The following is a 12179-nucleotide window of genomic DNA, read 5'->3' as shown; positions in this document are numbered from 1 at the left end:
TGTAATAGTCTAGTCAAAATATAACGAGAGGCTGATTTATAGTAGTAAAGAGGAGAGAAAAAAGGATAAACATTGGGAGGTTTAAAAAAAAAAGACAACTAGTTGGATTGTGGGGTGAGTGAAAGTTGGGAATTGAAAAACTATACTTAGATTGTAAATCTGTATGATAAGAAGGATGATGGAGACCTCAACAAATATAGGGAAGTTTGGAAGAAGAATAAGTTTGGCTGGGAGGATAACATAATGAAATCTGAGGTACAGCCCATCCATCTCTACTCATTCTGTGAGGCTCATTCTGTTCTACCTTAACCAGAGTGGCTATCAGGTAACCTGAACTAGCAGAGGGGGGAAGGGACTGAAATTTTCCTCACCTCACCTGCTACACCTGCTGTTTGGATCCTTGGGGGTATGATGACGTTATACCCTAAGGGGCCTGACTCAGAAATGGGAGTTTGCTGAGGAGTGGGGGAATGCTTGTGGATATTCACCTGGCAGGATAAGATATGGGACTGAGCTAAATTGCCAAACATTCCAATTCTACTGCAAAGAGCACGTCTCCATTGTTCAAATGCCAAATAGACTATTTTATGAAGAACCCCCACAAGGCAAACGCTCATAAGGTGGTCAGAAAAAGTGATACAAGGAGACTTTCAAGTTCTCTCTTTAAAACTTTAGAACTGATTGTACGACATGGGAGACACTAGCACAGGGCCGCCCAGCACGGTGTGCCCTCGTCAGAGAAGGTCCTGTGCTCTATGAAGGAAGCAGAATTGAATCATCTCAGAAGAAACGGTAGAAGTACAAAGTTAGAGAAGCCTCCCAAATGTTCATAGGAGCTATTTGTGTCCAACTTGTGGCAGAGCATTCCGAGTTCCTACTAGCTTGCTCAGCCATAGTCGGACAGGCTGTAACTCAGCTCTAACATAGTGATGTTGTTTTGGCTCTCTGAGAACGAAGGACAACAATCTAACCTAACCTAACTGGTGCAGCTACGTTGGAGGCAAGCTCTCAGAACTGACTACTACTGAGTGAGAGAGTGTCTGCCTTCCTATCCTCTAGATATGTCTTGTGATCAGGCAACAACTCCTTTCTGGGCAAGCCATGGCTCCCACCTGTAGACCCCTACTCTATAGCTCTGTTGAAATTTGACCAGGGCTATTTATTTCAATGAATAAAGCACAATGATTCATTAGGGCAATAATTATAATAATAAATAATAAATCCTTGTATGGCTTGTTTATTTCATAGAAAAACTCTCTAGCTGGAGGCCTGCTCAGAGTTGGTTCACCAGCAGAAAGCACGAAATTGTAATGAACCATTTATAGGTAAATGAAAGCTGTCTGTGGCAAAGTTAACTGGACCCAAGAGGAAATCACTTTAACCTTTAAGCCAAATGATTCAAATTGGGAATGTCAAGGTAAATGTATTAATCTATGTTTATTTGCATTAGTGTAATATTTCTTGCAAGAACTCTGTAGAAAAAGAAATTAACCAAATCATCTTCCTCTTGGACATTTACTGGCTCTAAAATTACCAATCATAACATTCTTTACTATTCATCTAACACTGGCCTTTTTTAAAACCTACACGTAGTTAGAACAACAGTGTCATATTTAGATAACATTTTTCTTCTAAAGAAATGAAAATGTAAAGAAATGCTTATCTGACTCATGGTGGGACTATAATAGATCTTTCAATCCAATAAATTCATTAAATACTCTCTTACCCCTATGTTTGCTTGAAGAGCTTGAAAACTCATTTCTTCTGGTGGGAAAGTCTCGTATCTTGATGTCATTATAGGATTCAGAGATTCCAAGAGAAAATTCAGACAGTTCTTCTTCCGTCTGAATTCCAGAAGGATCAATGAAGCTATCTTGCTTTTCAAATTCTTTCTGTGAACTGTGACATACAAACACATTATACCTATAGAACTTTATTTATGTTGTGAGTAGCAAAAGTAGCAAATGAAACATGGTCTCTCTAGAATTCAGCAGAGTATAGGGAATATGGACTAGCCTAGGGATGAGAGAGAGGAGAGGAGAGAGTTGTTTTTTTAAAAGGACTGTGAGAACCTGAGTAAGCCCTGATAGGAAAACTTAAAAGACACAGTATTTATACTAGACTACAAATGATAAATAAAGATCAATACTTGGTGAAACTGGCTTGTATACTATTAGTGGTGGCTCAGGAGGAAGTAGGGAAGACTAGAGGGAAAGTAATCACTAGAACTCTGCTTGTAAATGAAATAAGTTTTTGCTTATAAAACCAAGGCAACTGGCTTTGGCCAATTCATTAGGCTTTTAACCATAAGGCAGAATAGCAGAGAAAGGTAAGGAGCTCTGTCACTGGAGAGAATCAAATCTTTTGCATGAAACAAAGTGTACCTGAGAATACTGAACAGCCACCAGATGAAATCTACAGTTGATAATGATTCCAAGACAACCTTAAATAACTATACATTTGTAGTTACAATATGCGTCTATATTAAGTGGGCATTGAATCTAACATGACTCACTTTCCATGAACAATACTGATGGACACATTAGTGAAAACATCACAAACTTTCTGTCATCTCATTAATTTTATTTTCTGCCTTAAAAATACTCACACTATGCCCAAAGGTTATCCAACTATGCATACCCTTTGATTCAGCAGTGTCTCTACTGGGTCTATATCCCAAAGAGATCATGAAGAGAGAAAACACGTGCAAAAATGTTTGTAGTGTCAAGGAACTGAAAACTGAATGGATGCCCATTAGTTGGGGAATGATTAAGTTATAGTATATGCATGTTATGGAATATTATCGTTCTACAGGAAACAATCAGCAGGATGATTTCAGAAAGACCTGGAATGACTTACATGAACTGATGCTGAGTAAAATGAGTAGAACCAAGAGATCATTGTACACAGCAACAACAAGGCTATGTCATGATCAACATTGATGACTCATGAGGGGGAAAGCCATCTGCACCCAGAAAGAGAACTGTAGGAACTTAATATGGATCACAACATAGTATTTTTACTTTTTTATTGTTTTTTACTTGCTCTTTTTCTGATTTTTCTTATGCAGCATGATAAATGTGGAAATATGTATAGAAAAAGTGAGTGTACATATTTAACATATATTGGATTGCTTGCTGTTTATGAGGAGGTGATGCAGGGAAGGGAGGGAGAAAAACTTGAAACACAGGGTTTTGCAAGAGTGAATGTTGAAAACTATCTTGGCATGTATTTTGAAAATAAAAGACTAGTATTAAAAAAATAAAATTAAAATACAGGCGAAAAAACATTCTCAAAAAAAAAAAAAAACATGTCATGCTTATCATCCCTTGAACTTTTCCAATGAGATCTTTGCTCTCTAGATATACTTTATTTTCCTTTAGAAACAACAATTGAACTTTTGATTATATTTGTATAGAAAACTCCTTTCACCAATGTAGATTTGGTACCTTGTTTACAATTTAGAAACTTTGAGTGGCCCAGAGTGTTGAAAGGTACCATATGGAAGACTTGAATCCTGCTCTTCCTGATCTAGAGGCTGGCTCTCTACTCATTAGACTGTCTAGCTTCTATAGATTACTAGCCCTTTCCAACTGTTCTTAATAATAAAATATGTGAATGCTGATACATTGTTGGTGGAATTGTGAATGGATCCAGTCATTCTGGAGAGCAATTTGGAACTCTGCTCAAAAAGTTATCAAACTGTGCAGACCCTTTGACCCAGAAGTGTTACTACTGGGCTTATATCCCGAAGAGATTTTAAAGAAGGGAAAGGGACCCACATGTGCAAAACTGTTTGTGGCAGCCCTCTTTGTAGTGGCTACTGGAAAATGAATGGATGCCCATCAATTGGAGAATGGTTGGGTAAATTGTGGTATATGAATGTTATGGAATATTATTGTTCTGTAAGAAATGACCAGCAGGAGGATTTCAGAGAGGCCAGGAGAGACTTACATGAACTGATGCTGAGTGAAATGAGCAGAACCAGGAGATCATTATACACGGCAACAACAAGACTATACAATGATCAATTCCAGTGGATCTTCAGATCTCTTCAACAATGAGTTGATTCATTGAGTTCATTCAATGAGTTTGAATCAAACCAGTTCCAATTGTCCAATAATGAAGAGAGCCATCTACATCCAGGGAGAGGACTGTGGGAACTGAGTGTGGACCACAACATAGCATTTTCACTCTTTCTGTTATTGTTTGTTTGAATTTTTGTTTTCCTTCCAAGTTTTTTCTTTCTAGATCTGATTTTTCCTATGCAGCAAGATAACTGTATATATATATATATATATATATATATATATATATATATATATACACATACATACACAAATACATACACATACATATATTGGATTTAACATATAATTTAACATATTTAACATACATTAGACTACTGGCCATCTAGGGGAGAAGTTGGGGGGAAGGAGGAGAAAATTTGGAACAGGAAGTTTTGTAAGGGTCAATGTTGAAAAAATTACCATGCATATGTTTTGTAAATAAAAAGATATAATAAAAATAATAAAATATATGAGTTTTTATATTGTTTCTGTGAAAAATGTACTTACTGCCAGAGGGAAAGGAATAACTTGCAGCCAATGAAAACAATGTATTATGAATGATTATACAAATATGAACACACACAAAAAAAGAAATCAGGGAGGAAGAGGAGATCAATTAATTCAACCAATATTCATTATTATATATAAGAAATAGAGGAAAATTAAGAATTTAGTTCTTTCATAAGCTCTACAATACTTAAGCATAAACCCAAGGCATGGCCTGTGTTCTAGATGTATAATTTATTTCATTAGGAATTCATTATTTTCAGTGTACCCACCCTAGTGCTAGGTAAGTAATTTTTTTCTGTACACATTCTGTGTTGTCGGAGAAGCAAAGAAAGATGATAATGATCTCTGATCTTGAGGAGCTCATAGATTATTTGAAAAAGGCCAGAAAAGCCTAGTGCTTGTCTATGGACAAAGTAGGAATAGCTTACAAAAATAATAGGAACATAGACTGGAAACTGTAAGGAAATTTCAAGGCCCATCATGTCCAACCCCCTCACTTTAGAAATGAGATGACTGGGCCACAAAGATTCCCCCAAGTACTGAGGTTGGATTTGAATCAAGGTTTTCCTGATTTCAAGTCTACTATTCTATCTACTATGCCATGTAGAATCAGGGTAATCCTGGAAAGAAAAAAAAATGGCTGATGAATAGCAAATTGAAATGAATATCACAAAAAAAAATGTGAAAGACATGGATGAGAAAAGAACAACAGAAAAGAAAGGATATTCCTGAGCAAATAACTGTTCTTTTATCGATCTCTAAAGATGACTCCATTCTTTTTCCCTAACCCCAGAAAGATAAGAACTTTTAGTTATTTTTATTTTTTAAAAATAAGTTTTTTCTTTTTCTTTCTCCTATACTTATGACTTATAGTAAAAAAAAAATAAGAATTTCTTTAATGAGTGAAAATGGATTTTTTTCTTTCTCTCCCATTGACTTCTACCACTGGCTGGAGGGGAGGGAGGGAAGGGAAAAGGAGGAAGGAAAGAAAAAGAAAATCCTTGCAACATATGAATAAACAAGAAAAATGAATTTCTGCATGGGCCAAGTCCAAAAATTTTAATGTTTTGTTCTTCCTGATTATGGTAGAAATTTCAAGTAAGCCAGATATATTGGGGGAGAACTAAAAATCTATACCCTAAAAAATGTATTTATAAAGTTAATAGTCCCTAAACACAGAGATCAGTCCTGTGATATTGGTCTTATGAGCAGATGTCTCAGACATTATCTAAGACTTCAGCTAACATTCCATTTTCCAAACCTGAGATTAGATTCATTAATACCTGAGAAATATTTTAAGAATGATTTGGTTGCTGACACTCCATTACAAGAAGGAAAAAGTTAGTTCTACCTATAACCTCACCATTGTTTCAGCTCCACAAGATCAATGAGAAATTCTGGAGTCAAAGCTAAGAGTAGCTTGTTACTAGTTCATGACTTGAACTGAAGCTCTACATAAATAAAAAACTAAGCTTAGCAAAGTACATAGATTTTTAAAAATTAGGGGGAAAGTCAATTCTTTAAGGTAATAAGTTCAAAATAGATAGACCAAAGACTGAGTATAGTAGACAGAAACAGTAGCTGTTTATACTTTGGATTTTCTTTAAGCATAGAAAAAATTAAGTATGGAAATGTGCATGATTTTTCTTTTTTGTCGGTAATCAGCTTAACTAAATCTCATTTCATATTTCTCATTAATAAGCTTTTCTGTTATTCCTGGCACAAAGTGACCCAGAAACTGCTAGATTGATTAAAAATAGCTTATAGTAATTAGGGCTTCACATGCTGCCTGCAGACAGTGGGACTTAGAAGAGACTAGAAGAGATTACTATCCTCCACAAACTACAAGTGTAAAAGAAGAGAACTATTCCATCCCTTCCAGGAATCTCAGTGATTCTTGGGATCTAAGTGTTCTTCAAAATGTCCCACCCATATTGTAGACTCCAGAATGCTAGCTAGACACAAGGTACTCTGGCTGGTGGCAGGTCACATAGGCTTCCAAAATCAAAAGCAGAGTCAATAAGCCTATCCCCAAACTCCCAGATATTTAAGTCAGTGAATTACAAAGAGGAAACCCCTCTCCTCTATGGCCTAGACAAAGCTAAAAAGAGCCTGACAAATCCTCTGCCAAAGCTCTTTGTAATCCCCCTCCCCAGCAAATGTCAAAATGTGTTTTTGTCCCCATTTCGACTTCAATGTCAGTTTACCTAGTTCCCTGCAATAGAACTATTGTTATAAGAGAACACAGAATGCTATAATATTAAAGATGGAAGAAACCTTAAAACATAGAATATGAGAACTTAGAATGTTAAAATAGAACATAAGAGTTAAAAGGGAAAATTTGGGATCACTGAGTCTAACCTTCTCATTTTATAGCAAAAGAAATGAAGAACCACAGTGACTTGTAAATTAAATAATTACAGGGAGAGCATAAAGAGTTTTCTTTCATGAGTAGATGGCTAGACTAAATAATCTCTAAAGTCTCTTTCTAGAGCTGAGATTTTTACTCTATGAACCAAAGATTCAGAAATAAAGCAAACAACCAATCCTTATCTTAGAGAAGAAAAAGTTCCTATTTTCTCTTGCCTGAAATGGCAATGGCTTTTTTGGTCCTTTGAAAGACCAAGCCATGGCAATGACCATTTTAAGTCAGTAGCAGAAAGATGCCTGGACTTGAGACCTTATAGTCTCAATTCAGACACTAACTACTTATATATCTTTGGGCAAATCATCTAATCTCTGGACCCTAAGCTTTCTCATCTGTAAAGGGAATAATAATAGTTATTCTACTAACTTATTAATGTCATGAAAAAAATCAGATGACGAATAGGAAAACACATTGAAGACTCCGAGTTTTATAAATTTTGAGGGTCATAGTTTCAATAACATTATGAAAGCAAACAACCTCAAGGAAATAGATCAGTGCAATGACCAGCCACAATTCCAGAGGACCAGCATTGAAGAATGCTACTTGCTTCCTGACAGAGATGTGATAGACTCAATATGCAGAATAAAACAGATATTTCAGACATTGGTCAATGTGTGAATTTGATTTTCTTGATCATTTATTACAAGGACTTTGTATTTCTTCTCAGTAGATGGCAGAGAAAAAGTAAATACTTGTTAATTGAAAAAATTAACAATAAAAAGAAAGAAAACTACTCAGGAAAACTAGTATGATTACTAGAAATGCTAGTTAAGTGACCTATCTTTATAAAACTAGGGTTCTACAGGCAACTGGGACTATATGAAGACCACCACCTATTTAAGAATTAGTAGGAATTAGAAAGGTAAGCAAATAATCAATTAATCAATACATTTTATTAAGCACCTAGTACTGTACTGTGTGCTTGGCCCTGGAGATATAAAACAATGAAACAGTCCCTACTGTAAGGGCATCAAATTTTAGCTTCCCATTCTTATTTTAATCTCCTGGAAACCTGTTCCTTCACCTTCAAAAATCTGTCTCCCATCTACTTTTTCTCAGACTTTTTTTTCATAGAATCCCCCTTTATGAATTCTATTTTTCAGTTAACCTTGATAACTCTTCTCCAAATTTGAGACTCCATTTTCTGCCTCATTTCATTCATACAAGCCACCGTACAGTTCTGGAAAGAATCTTTTTTTTAAATTATTATAGCTTTTTATTTACAAGATATATGCATGGGTAATTTTCAGCATTGACAATTGCAAAACTTTTTGTTCCCATTTTTCCTCTCCTTCCCCCCACCCCTTCCTCCAAATGGCAAGTTGATCAATACATGTTAAATATGTTAAAGTATATGTTAAATACAATATAGGTATACATGTCCATACAGTTATTTTGCTGTACAAAAAGAATCGGACTTTGAAATAAGGTAAAACTAACCTGTGAAGGAAACAAAAAATGCAGGTGGATAAAAACAGAGGGATTGGAAATGCTATGTAATGGTTCATACTCATTTCCCAGAGTCCTTTCGCTGGGTGGAGCTGGTTCTATTCATTATTGAACAAATAGAACTGATTTGGTTCATCTCATTGCTGAAGATGGCCACATCCATCAGAATTGATCATCATACAGTACTGTTGTTGCTGTGTATAATGATCTCCTGGTTCTATTCACTTCACTCAGTGCCAGTTCATGTAATTCTCTCCAGGCCTTTCTGAAATCATCCTGCTGGTCATTTCTTATAGAACAATAATATTCCATAACATTCATATACCACAATTTATCCAGCCATTCTCCAATTGATGGGCATCTACTCAGTTTCCAGTTTCTGGCCACTACAAACAGGGCTGCCACAAACATTTGTGCACATACAGGTCCCTTTCCCTCCTTTAAAATCTCTTTGGGATATAAGCCCAGTAGTAACACTGCTGGATCAGGGGTATGCATAGTTTGTTAACTTTTTGAGCATAGTTCCAAATAGCTCTCCAGAATGGCTGGATGTATTCACAATTCCACCAACAGTGTTATCAGTGTCCCAGTTTTCCCACATCCCTTCCAGCATTCGGCATTATCTTTCCTTGTCATCCTAGCCAATCTGACAGGTGTGTAGTGGTATCTCAGAGTTGTGTTAATTTGCATTTCTCTGTTTAATAATGACTTGGAGCATCTTTTCATATGGCTCAAAATAGTTTCAATTTCTTTGTCTGAGAATTATCTGTTCATATCTTTTGACCTTTATCAGTTGGAGAATGGCTTGATTTCTTATAAATTAGAGTCAATTCTATATATATTTTGGAAATGAGGCCTTTATCAGAATCTTAGACAACTGTAAAAATGTTTTCCCAGTTTCTGGAAAGAATTTTTATCGCAGAGATTTGAGGCTCAGCTCAGGTGATAACCTCTGTCAGGAAGCCATCCCTGAGCCTCCTCTCCATAGTTCTTTGTCCTTTCACTCCTGTCTTAATTATCCATGGAACACACACACACACACACACACACCATTCCTCAATAATGATGATAATGAATAACAGCTGAAATATATTATTTGTTAAGATTTCCAAAACACTATATATTATTTCACTTGAGTAGAATGATGGCAGGGGAGGTTTTATTTCTGTCTTTATATCCCTCACACACTGTCTTTCATAAAGGAATTCTTTAATAAATCCCCTCTCTGCTGTGCTAAAAGGGGTGAAAACTCTGGGGGATTTACATTTCTCTTCATAACTCTGGTTAGTGCAAATCAGTTGCATAAATCATCTGTGAATCCAAGTCTCACTGCTGGATACATTGCAAAGTTGTTACTAAGGAAGACATGATAGGAAGAGGGGGAGAATTTGAGGGAAAACATCAACAAACTAATTTGGCAAGTGTAAAATCAGGTCCGAACATTTTCCATGAACAATGTTGAGATGCCAAGAAATGCTTTAGAACAATTTTAGAGTAAGTCATTTTATCTCTACAAAACAAAGCCTTTGCATTAAATTAATGGCAACTTCTCCAATTCTAGTGGGGCGGCATCAAATATTACCTCTATTCCCATATTACCAGATTACATGTTTGTTACCAGAACACAGCAACGTTTAGCAAGAGAAACATTCCCCCTGTCTGTAAGGGATTTTAGTTTTTATAAAAGTTCTTGTTAAAGAATCACTTTTGGACATCTTTTTTTGTAGGACATAGACCTGAATTTACTCCATCTCCCTCTCCCCACCCTTTCTTTCTCCTTTATTTCATATTTCTCTCTCTGTCTGTCTATCTGTTTCTGTCTCTCTGTCTATCTGTCTCTGTCTGTCTGTTCTGTCTCTCTCTCTCTCTCTGTCTCTCTGTCTCTGTCTCTCTGTCTGTCTGTCTCTCTCTCTCTCTGTCTGTCTCACACCTACCCACATCAAACTAAAGCTATTATCAAGCAAGTTTTCCCAGAACAAAAAGAGGATCCAATCCATAGAAGCAAAGGAATGATTGTTATTTTTAAAGTACTTTTAATACCAAGAGAAACATTGTGTTCTTTTGTCTATTCCTAAATTAACCACAAACTGGGAGTGAGAAGTAAAAGCTCCTCATTCTCTATGCCAATCATTTAAACATAGGAGCCTTCAGCTGATAGGAATATCAGGATTCAAGTAGAAGTCACTCTTATGACTTAGTCCAGAAGTGGTCTTGGAACTCTTAGCAAGATTTTGAAGGAGCTTCTGTACACCCTGGAATTTGTGGAGGGTTCCAAGTTATATCTCATTTTTTCTTTGTTTTTATCTGCAAAATCAATAGCCAACTGAATTTTTTTTCTTCCTGCTATCTAAAGCCAGTTTGTGTGATTACTGGAGTAGGAGTTGGTGTTCTACATGTTACAAACATCTAGGTGTTGCATATGCTTCCAGATGTTATAAACACTTTCCCCTAGTCTGGTATTTACTACCTATGTAATCAAAGGAAATCATTCAAATTCTCTGATCCTCAGTTTATTCTGATCCTCAGTTTACTAGATGCTAAGTTTACTTATTCTAATAAGACCACTACAACTTTTCTTACAAGGTTTTTATGAGGAAAATTCTTTTTTTTTTTTAATTTAATAGCCTTTTATTTACAGGATATATACATGGGTAACTATGAGGAAAATTCTTTTTAAATTTTAAGGTCATAAGCAAAGTGAAATATCATTATTAATAAGTGCTACATAAATGTTTATTATCAGTGAATTTCACAATATTTAAAGCTCAAAAAGATCTTGAATTTCATGTAATATAATCCCTTATTTTAGGGATGAAGAAATGGAGAACAAAAGAGGGTTAAATAACTTAAAGTCATAAGATAATAAGAAGTATGATTAGAACTTGAGTTTTCTGACTTAAAACATAGTGTTCTTTCAATTCCAGGGCTGATATGTCTGATACTGACCACCTTAAGAAACCAAAGTATCACAGAACTCTGAAATCTTGGGTCATTTTCCTGGAAGAGAATTCAGACCCTCCCTTCTATCTTTGCATCCCACCAGAAGACCATAAAAGAAATAGAAGTATGGCAGAAATATGAAACATGATTTTCAGCTGAGAGAGTAGGGGTAAGAGAAGCCAGAGAAGGTTTGAGGAAGAATCAAAAGGTTTAGAAAAGTCACTGTAGTGGGTAGAAAACTGAATCAATTAGATATGGGTAAAAGCTATTCCTAGCCATAGTAAAGACCAAATTAAAATTCTGTGACTTATCCATGGCTTCTTATGTTCTCTTTCTCCTGGATATCTTTTAAATTTTGTTGCTAATATTATTTTTTACAATCATAAAAAAAATTCTGTGACTTATCTCTACTAGGTCTGTATTCCAAAGAGATCATAAAAAGGGGAAAGACCCATAGGTTCAAAAATGTTTGTGGCAGCCCTTTTTCTACTGGCAAGGAATTGGAAACTGGGTGGATACCCATCAGTTGGGGAATGGCTGATTAAGTTAAGGTATATGAATGCAATGAAATATTATTATTCTGTAAGAAATGATGAGCAGGCTGATTTCAGAAAAGCCTCAAGAGACTTATATGAATTGATGCTGAGTGAAGTGAGCAGAACCAAGAGAACATTGTACATAGCAACAACAAGATTGTGGGATGATCAACTGTGATGGACTTGGCTCTTTTCAACAATGAGATGATTCAAAGCAGTTCCAATAGATTTGTAACGGAAAGCCCC

At 35.8% G+C, this 12179-nt stretch overlaps 1 protein-coding gene and 1 long non-coding RNA gene across 3 annotated transcripts in view; one reads left to right on the top strand and one right to left on the bottom strand.

Annotated features, from left to right (window-relative positions):
* LOC116421797 overlaps positions 1–11707 on the top strand; it is a 35262-nt gene extending 23555 nt beyond the window's left edge. Inside the window, exon 4 of the long non-coding RNA XR_004232336.1 lies at positions 11382–11707. This is a non-coding gene — a long non-coding RNA (uncharacterized LOC116421797). The remainder of the gene's footprint in view (positions 1–11381) is intronic.
* Positions 1–12179, bottom strand: part of CCDC187 (coiled-coil domain containing 187) — a 107701-nt gene that overhangs the window by 44142 nt on the left and 51380 nt on the right. For both annotated transcript variants that reach the window (XM_031954950.1, XM_031954951.1), the window contains exon 12: positions 1727–1899. In XM_031954950.1, the coding sequence (XP_031810810.1) occupies positions 1727–1899 (173 nt within the window). The remainder of the gene's footprint in view (positions 1–1726; positions 1900–12179) is intronic.

The sequence above is a fragment of the Sarcophilus harrisii genome, chromosome 2, assembly GCF_902635505.1.
Source record: "Sarcophilus harrisii chromosome 2, mSarHar1.11, whole genome shotgun sequence".
Taxonomy (NCBI): domain Eukaryota; kingdom Metazoa; phylum Chordata; class Mammalia; order Dasyuromorphia; family Dasyuridae; genus Sarcophilus; species Sarcophilus harrisii.
Note: the sequence above shows the minus strand (reverse complement) of the source record. Positions and strands in the feature narration are given on the sequence as shown.